Raw genomic sequence first — 17297 nt, 5'->3', positions numbered from 1 at the left:
GTAGTAGGAGTAATAGAGAAACTATCTTGTCCAGGAATACAGTTTATCTTGGGTAATGATATAGCTGGATCGCAAGTGGCAGTGATGCCTACTGTGGTTGATAAGCCAGTAGAAAATCAGACAACTGAAGTGTTGAAGGACGAATATCCTGGGATTTTTCCGGATTGTGTAGTAACAAGGTCGCAAAGTCATAGGTTAAGACAAGAGGAGAAATCAAAGAAAGAAGATGAAGTTGAAGTGCAATTATCAGAAAAGATTTTTGATCAGATGGTTGAAAAAGAACAAGAACAGGTGGAGGATGAGGCAGATATTTTTAGTTCAGGAAAATTGGTGGAGTTACAACAGAAAGATATAAAAATAAAACGGATGTATCCGAAAACATATACGGAAGAGGAATCTGAGTGTATACCAGAGTGTTATTACTGTAAAAGTGATGTCTTGATGAGAAAATGGAGATCGTTACATATGCAGGCGGATGAAAAGTGGGCAGAATTTCATCAAGTAGTATTGCCGGAAGGGTATAGAAAGGAGGTGTTGCGAGTTGCACATGAGGTTCCAGTGGGAGGTCAGTTGGGAATAAGGAAAACCCAAGCTAAAATCCAGAAACATTTTTATTGGCCTAGACTACATAAGATGTAGTTAAATTCTGTCAATCATGTCACACATGCCAAGTGATAGGGAAACCTCAAGCAGTGATAAAACCAGCACCCTTAATACCCATTCCAACATTTGAGGAACCATTTACAAGGGTCCTTAATTGATTGCGTAGGACCGCTTCGTAAAACATAGAACATAGAACATAGAACAGTACAGCACAGAACAGGCCCTTCGGCCCTCAATGTTGTGCCGAGCCATGATCACCCTACTCAAACCCACATATCCACCCTATACCCGTAACCCAACAACCCCCCCCCCTTAACCTTACTTTTTTATTAGGACACTACGGGCAATTTAGCATGGCCAATCCACCTAACCAAAACGAAAAGTGGGAATCAATATCTTTTGACTATATTGGATGTGTCTACTAAGTTTCCAGAGGCCATTCCAGTACGTAATGTTACAGCTAAAAAGATTGTGGAGGAGTTACTTTAATTTTTTACTAGATATGGATTACCCACAGAAATACAATCGGATCAAGGGTCAAATTTTACCTCAAAGTTATTCAAAGAAGTTATGGATAGTTTAGGACTTGCTGAAGAAACGTCGAATGTTTCATCATATCACTTTCCTCTGCACTCCAGCCATCCATTCGTCAACAGATCCATCCTTTTTTTAAAAATTTTTTTTTATTAAAACTTTTGAAAAATGTATACCAACAGAACAATAATAATAATAACAATAATAAACACCCCCCCGGCACCCGTAACACCGCATGTAACGAACCCCCCCCACCCCCCCAACCCAATAACAACAAAATAAATTAACAATAATTAAATTAACATAAACAATACCCCCCTGAAACCCCCCCCCCCCTTCCCCCCCCCCCCCCCCCCGGGTTGCTGCTGCTGCTGACGTCATTCCTTATCGTTGAGCCAGAAAGTCGAGGAAAGGTTGCCACCGCCTAAAGAACCCTTGTACCGACCCCCTCGGCGAATTTGATCTTCTCCAGCTTAATGAATCCCGCCATGTCATTGATCCAGGTCTCCACGCTTGGGGGTCTCGCATCCTTCCATTGCAACAAGATCCTCCGCCGGGCTACTAGGGACGCAAAGACCAAAACACCGGCCTCTTTCGCCTCCTGCACTCCTGGCTCCACCCCAATCCCAAATATCGCGAGTCCCCAGCCTGGTTTGACCCTGGATCCTACCACCCTCGACACCGTCCTTGCTACCCCCTTCCAGAATTCCTCCAGTGACGGGCATGACCAAAACATATAGGCATGGTTCGCTGGGCTCCCCGAACACCTAATGCACCTGTCCTCACCCCCAAAAAACCTGCTCATCCTCGTCCCGGACATATGAGCCCTGTGCAGTACCTTGAACTGGATGAGGCTAAGCCTCGCACATGAAGAGGAGGAGTTCACCCTCTCCAGGGCATCCGCCCATGTCCCCTACTCAATCTGCTCCCCAGCTCCCCTTCCCACCTAGCCTTCAGCTCCTCTACCGACGCCTCCTCCACCTCGTAGATGTCAGACACCTTCCCATCCCCGACCCACACCCCCGAAAGTACCCTATCTCTTACCCCCCGCGGGGGCAGCAAAGGGAACCCCTCCACCTGCCGCCTAGAAAACGCCTTACCCTGAAGGTACCTGAACATATTCCCCAGGGGGAGCTCAAACTTCTCCTCCAGCTCACCCAGGCTCGCGAACCTCCCGTCAATGAACAGGTCTCCCAACTTCCTTATGCCCGCACTGTGCCACCCCAGGAACCTGCCATCAATGTTCCCTGGGACAAACCGGTGGTTCCCCCGCAGCGGGGCCTCCAACGAGCCCCCCACTTCCCCCCTGTGTCGCCTCCACTGCCCCCAAATCTTGAGGGTAGCCGCCACCACCGGGCTCTTAGTGTACCTCGTTGGAGGGAGCGGCAGCGGCGCCGTTACCAGTGCCTTCAGGCTCGTGCCTCCGCAGGACGCCATCTCCATCCGTTTCCATGCTGCCCCCTCCCCATCCATTACCCACTTACGTACCATCGAGACGTTAGCCGCCCAATAATACCCATAGAGGTTGGGCAGCGCCAGCCCCCCACTATCCCTGACCCGCTCCAAAAAGACCCTCCTTACCCTCGGAGTCCCGTGCGCCCAAACAAATCCCAGAATGTTGCTGTTCACCCTCCTAAAAAAGGCCCTCGGAATGAAAATAGGGAGGCACTCAGACAAAAACAAAAACCTCGGGAGCACCGTCATTTTAACGGACTGTACTCTACCCGCCAACGACAGCGGCAGCATGTCCCACCTTTTAAACTCCTCCTCCATCTGCTCCACCAACCTAGTAAAATTGAGCTTGTGCAGAGTCCCCCAACTCCTAGCCACCTGAACCCCCAGGTACCTAAAACTCCTCACTGCCCTCTTTAGCGGGAGCCTACCAATCCCCTCCTCCTGATCTCCCGGGTGTACAACAAACAGCTCACTCTTGCCCAGGTTCAACTTATAGCCCGAGAAACTCCCAAACTCAGCAAGAATCTCCATCACCTCTGGCATTCCCCCCACCGGGTCTGCTACATACAGCAGCAAGTCAACTGCATAAAGTGACACTCGGTGCTCCTCCCCACCCCGCACCAGACCCCTCCACCTCCCCGACTCCCTTAGCGCCATAGCCAGAGGCTCAATTGCCAACGCAACAAGCAAGGTGGACAGGGGGCACCCCTGCCTCGTCTCACGGTGGAGCCTGAAGTACTCGGACCTCCTCCCATTTGTCGCTACACTCGCCAGCGGGGCCCTGTACTGCAACCTCACCCACTTAATAAACCCCAGCCCAAACCCGAACCTCTCTAACACCTCCCACAAGTACCCCCACTCAACCCTGCCAAAGGCCTTCTCCGCATCCAATGCCACCACAATCTCCGCCTCTCCTGCTGCCGCCGGCATCATTATCACATTTAGCAGCCTTCGCACGTTAGTGTTTAGCTGCCTCCCCTTCACAAAACCCGTCTGATCTTCATGTACCACCCCCGGCACACAGTCCTCTATTCTAGTGGCCGAGATCTTCGCCAGCAACTTGGCGTCTACATTCAGCAGTGAAATTGGCCTGTTTGATCCACACTGCAAGGGGTCCTTGTCCCGCTTCAGGATCAGGGAAATCAGCGCCCGTGACATTGTCGGGGGCAAAACACCCCCTCCCATGCCTCGTTAAAGGTCCGAACCAACAGAGAGCCCAACAGGTCCGCGTATTTCTTATAAAATTCAACCGGGAACCCATCCGGTCCTGGCGCCTTCCCCGACTGCAAGTGGCCAATCCCTCTAGCCAAAAAGCCCCCCCCCCCCCCCCCCCCCCCCACCAGCGGCTCCGACCGGTACAGTTCCCTGTAGAAGTCCCTAAAGACCCCATTGACCTCTGCCCCCTGCCGCACCACATTCCCACCCCTATCCTTCACTCCACCAATCTCCCTAGCTGCGTCCCGCTTGCGAAGCTGATGCGCCAGCATCCTGCTCGCCTTCTCTCCATACTCGTAGACCGCTCCCTGTGCCTTCCTCCACTCTGTCTCCGCCTTTCTGGTGGTCAATAAATCAAACTTGGCCTGCAGGCTACGCCGCTCCCCCACTAATCCCTCCTCCGGGGCCTCCGCATACCTCCTATCTACACTCAACAGCTCCCCCACCAGTCTCTCCCTCTCCCTCCTCTCCCCCCTCTCCCAATGGGCTCGGATGGAGATCAGCTCCCCCTAATCACTGCCTTCAGAGCCTCCCACACCATCCCCACCTGGACCTCCCCAGTATCATTGACCTCGAGGTACCTCTCGAAACATCCCCGGACCCTTCTGCACACCTCCTCATCAGCCAACAACCCCACGTCCAGACGCCAAAGCGGGCGCTGGTCCCGCACCTCCCCCATCTCCAGATCCACCCAATGCGGAGCATGGTCAGAAATCGCTGTAGCCGAATATTCGGCATCCTCCACCCTCGGGACCAGCCCCCTACTCAGGACAAAGAAATCAATACGGGAATAAACCCTGTGCACGTGGGAGAAAAAAGAGTACTCCCGAGCCCTCGGCCTCTCAAACCTCCAGGGATCCACTCCTCCCATCTGGTCCATAAACCCCCTCAACACCTTGGCCACCGCCGGCCTCCTGCCTGTCCTAGAACTAGAACGATCCAGTGGGGGATCCAGCACCGTATTGAAGTCCCCCCCCATGATCAGGCCCCCCACCCCCGGGTCAGGAATGCGGCCCAACATACACCTCATGAAACCAGCATCATCCCAATTTGGGGCATACACATTTACCAACACCACCCTCTCCCCCTGCAGCTTACCGCTCACCATCACATATCTGCCGCCACTATCAGCCACCACCTCAGACGCTTCAAACGCCACCCTCTTCCCCACCAGGATCGCCACCCCCCGTCGAGCCCTGAATGGAAAACCTGCCCACCCACTCCTTCCTCAGACAAACCTGGTCCGCCACCTTCAGGTGAGTCTCCTGGAGCATGGCCACGTCCGCCTTCAGATGGGAAAACACCCGGGCCCGCTTAACCGGCCCATTCAACCCCCTCACATTCCACGTGATCAGCCGGATCAGGGGGCACCCCGCGCCCCCTCCCCCGTCGACTAGCCATAGCCCATCGACTGCTCGCCACTGGCCAGCATCCCCCACTCGGCCCGTTTCCCACGGCGATAGAACCTCACCCCGACCCCCCCCCTCCCCCCGCGACCACACCAGCTCCTCCCTGACCAATCCAGCAGCAACCCGGTATCCCCCCCCCCCACCCCACCCCCTCAACGCAGCTCCCAAATAGCAGTCCCAACCCATCACCAACCCCGTACAAACAAAAACAGAACAACCACAGACCACAACACCCCCCTTAAAACACAAAACCATAACCAACATCATCCGAAAGCGGGAAAAAACAAACAAACAGAATAACCAGCAACAGCATAAACAGTGATACAAAAAACCCCCACAGCTCCCAATCCCTAGTTCGAGTCCAAATTTTCAGCCTGCACAAAGGCCCACACCTCCTCTGGGGACTCAAAATAGTGATGCCGGCCCTTGTAGGTGACCCACAAGCACGCAGGCGGCAGCATGCCGAACTTCACCTGCTTGCTGTGAAGCACCGCCTTCGTCCGGTTGAACCCGGCCCTCCGCTTAGCCACCTCTGCACTCCAGTCCTGGTAGACGCGCACTACCGAATTCTCCCACTTGCTGCTCCTCACCTTCTTGGCCCATCACAGCACACACTCCCGGTCACTGAACCGATGGAACCGCACCAGCATCGCCCGCGGGGGTTCATTCGCCTTAGACCGCCTGGCCAGTACTCTGTGGGCCCCCTCCAGCTCCAGGGGCAGATGGAAGGATCCCGCCCCCACCAGCGAGTTCAGCATCACGGCCACATAGGCCGGCAGGTCCGACCCCTCCAGCCCCTCCACGAGGCCCAGGATCCGCAAGTTCTTCCTCCTTGATCGAAACTCCATCTCCTCGAAACAATCTTGCCACTTTTTGTGGAACGCCTCGTGCACCTCCACCTTCCCCACGAGGGCCGAGACCTCATCCTCGCGCTCAGAGGCCTGCTGCTGCAACTCAAGTATCGCTGCATCCTGGGTTGTCTGGGTCTCCAGCAGCTTACTCGTCGTAACCTTCAGAGAGTCCAGCAACTCCCCTTTCAGCTCCGTAAAATAGCGCAGAAGGGCCGCCTGCTGCTCCTCAGCCCACTGCCTCCACTCCTCGGGGGCTCCACCGGCCGCCATTTTGTCCACCTTCCCCGCTTTTCCAGGGGAGCTGCTGCCGTTTTTCTCCTCGCCCCACTCTGGGTCCGCACCATAAATCCCGGGGGGTTTTGCTCCAGACCCCTTTACACACCGGGAATTGTCGAATCAGCGCCGTTTGGGGCCCTTAAAAGAGCCCACAAGTCCTATAAAAGCAGGAGCTGCCGAACGTGCGGCTTAACTCCGCATAGCCGCAACCGGAAGTCAACAGATCCATCCTTGCGACGCACTGTCTTCCTACACCAATTGGAAAGAGAAATGTACAAAGGATTTTTTCCCAAAAATCTTTACTTTTGAGATGGTAGCTTGTTGTGTACTAAATTGCTGCTATATTTCCTGCGTTACAATGGAGACCACATTCCGTTGGCTGTGGAGTGTATTGGAAAATCCTGAGGTCATTGATTCATGGAGTTATTGGGATTGGTTGGCACAGCTGGCCAGACGGCTGGTTCATGACGCAGAGCGAGGCCAGCAGCGCGGGTTCAATTCCCGTACTGACTGAGGTTAGCCATGAAGGCCCTGCCTTCTCAACCTTACTCCTCGCCTGAAGTGTGGTGATCCTCAGGTTAAATCACCACCAGTCAGCTCTCCCCTCAAAGGGGAGAGCAGCCTATTGTCCCCTGGGGCTGTGGTGACATTCATGGCACAAATGGAGACCGTTTGGCTCATTGAGCCCATGATTTCCCTCGAGTTCCCATCCAGTTTCCTTTCAAAATCACCTTGCCTTCACTCTTCACTTCCACCAGTATTGTAGCCTGGGATTTTTCCGGATTGTGTAGTAACAAGGTCAGTAGGTGGTATAAGACACTATGTAAATGCAGATTCTTTCTTTATTGTTCTGTTGCTGCCTCTCCTTTTTGCTGCATCTTAGCCTAGCAGATCATCCTCAGTGTGATTCTGTTTCCTCAGGAACTGAACAAGCGGCTGAAGGCCTCGGTGTCCGCATTCTGCCGCAACCTTCGTGAGGCGGTGGGTCCCCTGATGCGAGATGGAAGCGGTGATCACCTGTCCGGCTTCGAATGTGAGCGAGCTCGGAACCTGCTCCGCATCAGCCTGAGGAGTGAGTTATCTGGCGTTCCTTTCTACTGGATCTTCCACTGCACCGAGGCCCCTCTGAGCATGGTAGGTACTTCACTCACATTGGTCTGCATGTGGCCCCTGTTGCTGACACGACTTGGAATGGAGAGGAGGGAGATCTAACCAGGGTGATGGGCAGATAAACACTGCAGGTTAGGGCACACTCACAGTACGGCAGCACAGTAGTTAGCACAGTTGCTTCACAGCTCCAGGGTCCCAGGTTTGATTCCCGACTTGGGTCACTGTCTGCGCGGAGTCTGCACGTTCTCCCCGTGTCTGTGTGGGTTCCCTCCGCGTGCTCCGGTTTCCTCCCACAGTCCAAAGACGTGCGGGATGGTGGATTGGCCGTGCTAAATTGCCCTTGGTGTCCAAAAAGGTTGGGTGGGGTTACTGGGTTACAGGGATAGGGTGGAGGTGTGGGCTTAGGTAGGGTGCTCTTTCCAAGGGCCAGTGCAGACTCGATGGGCCGAATGGCCTCCTTCTGCACTATGATTCTATGACTCTCCTGTCTGACTTCAGGGATTTTAATTTGTACGATTGAACATTAAGAATAGTGGTAGCCATTTAGCTCTTGTTCTGTTCCCACCATTCTATTAGATTGTGCCTGATCTGCACCCTGCCTGTCTTTGCTCAACATCCTTAAGTATTCTCACCCAACCAATCTCGGCCTTTAAATGGTCCAAGAGACCCTGAAAGTTCACAGCATTTCGGGGAAGAGAGTTTCAGATTTCCACTTCCCTTGTGTGAAGATGTGTTTCCTTACATCATCCCTGAACCATCCCCCCCCGAGGAAACACTTCTCTATCTGAGCCAAGGCTGATTGTCCTGGCCTGCCACTGTTCAAGAGACTAGTGTCCAGGACTTTGTACTTCAGCATTGTCACTTTCATTTATCCCTTCCCACGATGTGACATCACTGGCTAGGCCAGCATTTATTTCCCATCCCTCATTGTCCTTGAGAAGGTTGTGCTGAACCTTCTTGAGCTGCTGCGGCCCCTGAGGTGTAGGTGAACCCACAGTGCTGTTCGGGAGGAAGTTCCAGGATTTTGACCCAGCGACAGTGAAGGAACGGCCGATATATTTCCAAGTCGGGGCGGCGGTGTGTGGCTGGGACGGGGACTGCCAGCTTGTGGTGTTCCCAAGTATCTGCTGCCCTCCTCCTGAAATGAAATGAAAAATGAAAATCGCTGATTGTCACGAGTAGGCTTCAATGAAGTTACTGTGAAAAGCCCCTAGTCGCCACATTCCGGCGCCTGTCCGGGGAGGCTGGTACGGGAATCGGACCGTGCTGCTGGCCTTCTTGGTCCGCTTTAAAAGCCAGCGATTTAGCCCAGTGAGCTAAACCAGCCCCTACCTCCTCGGAGATGGGTTGTGGGTTTGGAAGGTGCTGTTGAAGGAGCCTTAGTGAGTTCCTGCAGTGCATCTTGTGGATGGTACACACTGCTGCTACTGTGCATTGGGAGTGGAGAGAGTCAATGTTGAAGGTGGTACAGGTGTTTGAGGGATTTGTGATGAATTTAGTTTCAAATCACCTGCTCCAAAGTCCGTGTATGTCTGTAAGTGGAGCATCATCAGGCTATTTAGCATTGGCTGCAGAATTATTAGAAGGGAAACAAAATGGTAAAATCAAAAGATTGAAAATGTTAAATTGCTAACTTTATATTCAACTTATTTTCCATGCTTTAAAAAAGAATTTCTACACATGTTCTGTAAACTACTTGTTAAAACATGTTTTGATGCTTCCTTTAAAGAAATATACTTCAGAGATGTGCTTGGTTGCTGTTATGATTCCCCTGGCCATACCTGAAGATCAGGGGAGTTTACCTGGTCCCCGGCCAACATTCATCCCTCCCTCAGTCAACACCGTTAAAATAATTCATTCCATTGCTGTTTGCAAGAGAGGACCTGTGTGGCTGTCTGATTCGAAAAGTCATGAATGTTTTAAAAATGAGCATTCTAACCAATGGGTTATGCGTCATTGGGAACAGAACTGTTAAAAGGATAACATGAGGCTATCTGCAACTTATTTCCGCATGAATTGTGGGCGTCGCTGACAAGACCAACATTTATCGACCAGCCCTAATTTTCCTTTACTGAGTGTGAGTGGAGTCACATCGGGGTCAGACTGAGGAAGGACAGCCAGTTTCCTTCCGCAGAGGACATTAGTACATGAAGTGGGTAAGGCCACAATCAGAATTATCATCATCTTACTGCATCGTGGCGCATTCTCGATGGGCCGAATGGAGGGGGAAGCAGGCCATTCAGCACATCGAGAGTCCTCCAAGATGCAGCACGATGATGATAATTCTGATTGTGGCCTTAACTCTGCCTGCACCCATCCACAAACCCCCCCCCCCCCCCCCCCCCCCCCACCCACCCACCCACCCACCCACCCACCCACCCACCCACAATAACGCTTGTCTATCAATAATCTGTCTAATTCAGCCTTCAATATATTCTGACCCAGCCTCCTGGGGAAGAGAATCTGAACACTACTGACCCTGTGAGAGGAAAGAATCCTCCTCATCTCCGTCTTTATTGGGACATTTCTTATTTTGAAACTGTTCCCTGGATTCGCTCATGAGTAGAAGCACGGCCTCAGCATTACCCCCCTCAATTTTATATATGTTTCAATCAGATCTCCTCTCATTCTTTTAAAAAAAAAATTTAGAGTGCCCAATTATTTTCATCCAATTAAGGGACAATTTACCGTGGCCAATCCACTGACCCTGCTCACCTTTATGGGCTGTGGGGGTGAGACCCACGCAGACACGGGGAGAATGTGCAAACTCCACCCACAGACTGAACCAGAGCCGGGATCGAACCCAGGTCTGCAGGGCTGTAGGCGGCAGTGCTAACCACTGCGCCGCCCTGATTTCCCCTCCTTCTGAACTCCAGTGGATACAGACCCAATCTTTCCTCATTCGCCTGATTCCTGGGTTGAGCTGTTTGCCTTTTGAACCTTTTGTGAACAGCTTCCAATAAAGAGGTTCAGTAGTTTAATGGTCTTCATTACTGAGATGAGGACCTTTTTTTTTTAATCAATTGATTTCAAGTTCCCCCAGCTGCTGTGGTGGGATTGAAACCCATATCTCCCAATTAGTGCAGGCCTCTTTTTCAGTCCAGTAACATACCACTACGCTACTGTCCCTATTCTGAGAGATGTGAAAGGGTCCACACTACCAGAAGGGTATGGAGGCTTTGGAGAGGGTACAGTGGAGGTTTACCAGGATGTTGCCTGGTCTGGAGGGTGTTAGCTATACGGAGCGGCTAAATAGACTCGGACTGTTTTCATTAGAACGACGGAGGTTGAGGGGTGACCTGATTGAGGTCCACAAGATTGTGAGGGATAGAGTAGATGGGCAAGCACTCTTTCCAAGGGTGGAGGGGTCAGTCACCAGAGGGAATAGGTTTAAGGTCCGTGGGGCAAAGTTTAGAGGAGATGTGCGAGGCAGGTTTTTTACACAGAGGGTGGTGAGTGCCTGGAACGCGCTGCCAGGGGAGGTTGTGGAAGCAGATACATTAACGGCATCTTGACAAACACATGGATAGGATGGGTATGTTTAGCACAGGGCTAAATCGCTGGCTTTGAAGGCAGACCATGGCAGGCCAGCAGCACGGTTTAATTCCCATACCAGCCTCCCCAAACAGGCGCCGGAGTGTGGCGACTAGGGGCTTTTCACAGTAACTTCATTTGAAGCCTACTTGTGACAATAAGCGATTTTCATTTCATTTATAGAGGGATACGTTACAAGGTAGTGCTGAGGGTTTTGGCCAGGGTTGGTATCATGTCCGGTACAGGCTTGGAGGGCCGAAGGGCCTGTTCCTGTGCTGTATTGTTCTTGGCTGGGTGCTACGTCAATGCCCCTATTCAGTGACTATCCAGAGAAAAACGAGCAAAAGCTGCTGTGCCATCATCTTCCACTAGGTGGTAGAACAACACTGCTTCAAACATTGACTGTTTTGAGACTGAGGTGAACTGGATACCCTGAAGTCTCAAAACAGACAGCGAATCCCGTTTGTATCTGAATCTTATTTACCTATCTTCTGTAGTTCATCCTGCTCGTTTTGGCACTGCTTTACAATTGGGTACACGGTGAGGTGCGGGAAGGGTGGAAAAAAGAGTGAAGCTGTCATAACATTTTTGAGTTATGATTGTCGGCCAGTGATTGGGAGGTGGGATTGTTTATTTTTTCTTCATTCTTCCCTGGGATGTGGGCGTCGTTGGCTGGGTCAGCATTTTGTTGCCCATCCCTATTTACCGTTGAGCTGGTTGCCTTGCTTGTCCATTTCAGAGGGGCAGTTAAGAGACAACAACATTGCTGTGGGTCTGGAGTCACGTGTCGGCCAGACAGGGTAAGGGCGGCAGATTTCCTTCCCTGAAGGGACATTAGTGAACCAGATGGGTTTTTTTTCAACATTCAACAATGGTTTCATGGTCACCATTGCTGAAACTAGCTTTCAACTCCAGGTTTATTCATTGAATTTAAACTCCATCAGCTGCTCTGCTGGGATTTGAACCTGTGACACCAGAACGTTAGCCTGAGTTTCTGGATTACAAGTCCAGTGACATAACCTCTGCGCCATCATCTTCCCCCTTGTGACAGCTCTTGGAGCAAACAGTCTATTTTGCAGCAAACGGTGCCTGTGTAATGTGGAAACTGTCTGTTTAAGCAGCGCACGATGGCAGACAGTCTGTTTAAGCAGCGCACTATAGCAGACAGTCTGTTTAAGCAGCACACTATAGCAGACAGTCTGTTTAAGCAGCGCACTATAGCAGTCTGTTTAAGCAGCACACTATAGCAGACAGTCTGTTTAAGCAGCGCACTATAGCAGACAGTCTGTTTAAGCAGCACACTATAGCAGACAGTCTGTTTAAGCAGCGCACTATAGCAGACAGCCTGTTTAAGCAGCGCACGATGGCAGACAGTCTGTTTAAGCAAACATTATAGCAGACAGTCTGTTTAAGCAGTGCACTATAGCACAGTCTGTTTAAGCAGCGCACGATGGCAGACAGTCTGTTTAAGCAAACATTATAGCAGACAGTCTGTTTAAGCAGCGCACTATAGCAGACAGTCTGTTTAAGCAGCGCACGATGGCAGACAGTCTGTTTAAGCAAACATTATAGCAGACAGTCTGTTTAAGCAGCGCACTATAGCAGACAGTCTGTTTAAGCAGTGCACTATAGCAGACAGTCTGTTTAAGCAGCGCACTATAGCAGACAGTCTGTTTAAGCAGTGCACTATGGCAGACAGTCTGTTTAAGCAGTGCACTATAGCAGACAGTCTGTTTAAGCAGCGCACGATGGCAGACAGTCTGTTTAAACAGCCATTATAGCAGACAGTCTGTTTAAGCAGCGCACTATAGCAGACAGTCTGTTTAAGCAGCGCACTATAGCAGACAGTCTGTTTAAGCAGCGCACTATAGCAGACAGTCTGTTTAAGCAGCGCACTATAGCACAGTCTGTTTAAGCAGCGCACTATAGCAGACAGTCTGTTTAACCAGCGCACTATAGCAGTCTGTTTAAGCAGCGCACTATATCAGACAGTCTGTTTAAGCAGTGCACTATAGCAGACAGTCTGTTTAAGCAGCACACTATAGCAGACAGTCTGTTTAAGCAGCGCACTTTTGCAGACAGTCTGTTTAAGCAGCACACTATGGCAGACAGTCTGTTTAAGCAGCGCACTATAGCACAGTCTGTTTAAGCAGCGCACTATGGTAGACAGTCTGTTTAAGCAGTGCACTATAGCACAGTCTGTTTAAGCAGCGCACTATAGCAGACAGTCTGTTTAAGCAGCGCACTATAGCAGACAGTCTGTTTAAGCAGCACACTATAGCAGACAGTCTGTTTAAGCAGCGCACTATAGCAGATAGTCTGTTTAAGCAGCGCACTATAGCAGACAGTCTGTTTAAGCAGCGCACTATAGCAGACAGTCTGTTGAAGCAGCGCACTATAGCAGACAGTTTGTTTAAGCAGCGCACTATAGCAGACAGTCTGTTTAAGCAGCACACTATAGCACAGTCTGTTTAAGCAGCACACTATAGCAGACAGTTTGTTTAAGCAGCGCACTATAGCAGACAGTCTGTTTAACCAGCGCACTATAGCAGTCTGTTTAAGCAGCGCACTATAGCAGACAGTCTGTTTAAGCAGCACACTATAGCAGACAGTCTGTTTAAGCAGCGCACTATGGCAGACAGTCTGTTTAAGCAGCACACTATAGCAGACAGTCTGTTTAAGCAGCACACTATAGCAGACAGTCTGTTTAAGCAGCGCACTATAGCAGACAGTCTGTTTAAGCAGCACACTATAGCACAGTCTGTTTAAGCAGCACACTATAGCAGACAGTTTGTTTAAGCAGCGCACTATAGCAGACAGTCTGTTTAACCAGCGCACTATAGCAGTCTGTTTAAGCAGCGCACTATAGCAGACAGTCTGTTTAAGCAGCACACTATAGCAGACAGTCTGTTTAAGCAGCACACTATAGCAGACAGTCTGTTTAAGCAGCGCACTTTTGCAGACAGTCTGTTTAAGCAGCACACTATAGCAGACAGTCTGTTTAAGCAGCGCACTATAGCAGACAGTCTGTTTAAGCAGTGCACTATGGCAGACAGTCTGTTTAAGCAGTGCACTATAGCAGACAGTCTGTTTAAGCAGCGCACGATGGCAGACAGTCTGTTTAAACAGCCATTATAGCAGACAGTCTGTTTAAGCAGCGCACTATAGCAGACAGTCTGTTTAAGCAGCGCACTATAGCAGACAGTCTGTTTAAGCAGCGCACTATAGCAGACAGTCTGTTTAAGCAGCGCACTATAGCACAGTCTGTTAAAGCAGCGCACTATAGCAGACAGTCTGTTTAACCAGCGCACTATAGCAGTCTGTTTAAGCAGCGCACTATATCAGACAGTCTGTTTAAGCAGTGCACTATAGCAGACAGTCTGTTTAAGCAGCACACTATAGCAGACAGTCTGTTTAAGCAGCGCACTTTTGCAGACAGTCTGTTTAAGCAGCACACTATGGCAGACAGTCTGTTTAAGCAGCGCACTATAGCACAGTCTGTTTAAGCAGCGCACTATGGTAGACAGTCTGTTTAAGCAGTGCACTATAGCACAGTCTGTTTAAGCAGCGCACTATAGCAGACAGTCTGTTTAAGCAGCGCACTATAGCAGACAGTCTGTTTAAGCAGCACACTATAGCAGACAGTCTGTTTAAGCAGCGCACTATAGCAGATAGTCTGTTTAAGCAGCGCACTATAGCAGACAGTCTGTTTAAGCAGCGCACTATAGCAGACAGTCTGTTTAAGCAGCGCACTATAGCAGACAGTTTGTTTAAGCAGCGCACTATAGCAGACAGTCTGTTTAAGCAGCACACTATAGCACAGTCTGTTTAAGCAGCACACTATAGCAGACAGTTTGTTTAAGCAGCGCACTATAGCAGACAGTCTGTTTAACCAGCGCACTATAGCAGTCTGTTTAAGCAGCGCACTATAGCAGACAGTCTGTTTAAGCAGCACACTATAGCAGACAGTCTGTTTAAGCAGCGCACTATGGCAGACAGTCTGTTTAAGCAGCACACTATAGCAGACAGTCTGTTTAAGCAGCACACTATAGCAGACAGTCTGTTTAAGCAGCGCACTATAGCAGACAGTCTGTTTAAGCAGCACACTATAGCACAGTCTGTTTAAGCAGCACACTATAGCAGACAGTTTGTTTAAGCAGCGCACTATAGCAGACAGTCTGTTTAACCAGCGCACTATAGCAGTCTGTTTAAGCAGCGCACTATAGCAGACAGTCTGTTTAAGCAGCACACTATAGCAGACAGTCTGTTTAAGCAGCACACTATAGCAGACAGTCTGTTTAAGCAGCGCACTTTTGCAGACAGTCTGTTTAAGCAGCACACTATAGCAGACAGTCTGTTTAAGCAGCACACTATAGCAGACAGTCTGTTTAAGCAGCGCACTGTAGCAGTCTGTTTAAGCAGCCATTATAGCAGACAGACTATTTAAGCAATGCACTGTAACAGACAGTCTGTTTAAGCAACGCTGTCTGTTTAAAGAGTCTGCATGAACTACAGCATGTCGACTCATTGGGGCTGGTTTCGCACAGGGCTAAATCGCTGGCTTTTAATGCAGACCAAGGCAGGCCAGCAGCACGGTTCAATTCCCGTACCAGCTTCCCCGAACAGGCATCAGAATGTGGCGACTAGGGGCTTTTCACAGTAACTCCATTTGAACCTTACTTGTGACAATAAGCGAATTTCATTTGATTTCATTGGCCCAATCTACAGCAAAGTCCCTTAATAAAGAAGTTGTGGAAAATAAAAGCTCATGGTGCAGGGGGTAATATTGTCATTGGTAGAAGATTGGCTAGCTAACTGGAAACAGTTGGCATGGATGGGTCTTTTTGTGGTTGGCAGGAAGTGACGAGTGATCTGTCACTCACTGCTGGGGCCTCCATTTTTTACAATTTGTATAAATGACTTGAGTGAAGGAACCGAAGGTCTGGTTGCTAAATGTGTTGACAACACAAAGATAGGTCGGAAAGTAAGTTGTGAAGAGGACGTAAGGAGTCCACAAAGGGACAGAGATAGATCAAGCAAGAGGGCAAAGAGCTGGCAGGTGGGGTATAATGTGGGCAAATGTGAAATTGCCTATTTTGGCAGGAAGACTAAAAAAGAAGCTTATTTTTTAAATGGTGAGAGATTGCAGAGCTCTGAGGTACAGAGGGATCTGGGTGTCCCAGTGCATGAATCACAAAAGGTTGGTACGCAGATACAGCAAGTAATTAGGAAAGTTAATTGAATGTTATTATTTATTGTGAGGGGAATTCACTACAACAGTAGGGAGGTTATGTGTCGGTTGTACAGGGCATTGGTGAGACCACATCTGGAGTACTGTGCACAGTATTGGTCTCCTTATTTAAGGAAGGATGTAAATGTGTTAGAAGCAGTTCAGAGAAGGTTTACTAGACTAATTCCAGGAACGGACGGGTTGTCTTATGAGGAAAAGCTGGAAAGGTTGGGTTTGTATCCATTAGAGTTCAGAAGAGTAAGGGGCGCTTGCTCGAACCTTTAAGACCCTGAGGGGTATCGACAGGATGGGACGTGGTGAAGATGTTTCTTCTTGTGGGAGAATCTAGAACTAGGGGCCACTGTTTAAAAACAAGAGTGGCTCATTTGAAAGTGGGACGAGGAGAAATATTTTCCCTCAGAGGGTCGTACATCTCTGGAACTCTCTTCCTCAAAAGACAGTGGGAGCCATCTGGTTCAGTGATGTCCTCCGGGGAAAGAAATCTGCCGCCCTTACCTGGTCTGGCCGACACGTGACTCCAGACCCACAGCAATGTGGTTGCCTCTTCAGTGCCTCGGTAGCCACTCAGTTCAAAGGCAATCAGGGATGGGCAAGAAATTCTGGCCAGCGATGCCCACATCTCCTGAACGAATAGAGAAGAAAAGAGTTTCTGAATATTGTTAAGGCAGAGCTTGGTGGATTCTTGATTAACAAGGGGGTTATCGGGAGTCGGCCGGCTGAGTTTGCAGTCAGATCAGCCATAACCTTATTGGATGGTGGAGCAGACTCGAGGGGCTGAGTGGCTCCAAATTCGTATGTTTATAAAAGCTGGGTGATTTCTCCAGCAAAAAGCAGTGAGTGGGGGATGGTCGCATCACACAAATCAACCCCAGTCACTTAGAGCAGCACAGACTTGGGGTGTTTCCAAAGGACAGCACGGTAGCATAGTGGATAGCACTGTGGCTTCACAGCACCAGGGTCTCAGGTTCCCCGCTGGGTCACTGACTGTGCAGAGTCTGCACGTTCTCCCCGTGTCTGTGTGGGTTTCCTCCGGGTGCTCCGGTTTCTTCTCACAGTCCA

The 17297-nt window shown here is 50.0% G+C and overlaps 1 protein-coding gene across 2 annotated transcripts in view; it reads left to right on the top strand.

Moving 5' to 3' along the window:
• nhej1 (nonhomologous end-joining factor 1) overlaps positions 1–17297 on the top strand; it is a 293398-nt gene that overhangs the window by 13109 nt on the left and 262992 nt on the right. For both annotated transcript variants that reach the window (XM_038790125.1, XM_038790126.1), the window contains exon 3: positions 7265–7477. In XM_038790125.1, the coding sequence (XP_038646053.1) occupies positions 7265–7477 (213 nt within the window). The remainder of the gene's footprint in view (positions 1–7264; positions 7478–17297) is intronic.

This window comes from Scyliorhinus canicula, chromosome 2 (assembly GCF_902713615.1).
Source record: "Scyliorhinus canicula chromosome 2, sScyCan1.1, whole genome shotgun sequence".
Taxonomy (NCBI): Eukaryota; Metazoa; Chordata; class Chondrichthyes; order Carcharhiniformes; family Scyliorhinidae; genus Scyliorhinus; species Scyliorhinus canicula.
The sequence above is the reverse complement of the archived record's forward strand: the minus strand, read 5'-3'. Positions and strand labels throughout refer to the sequence as shown.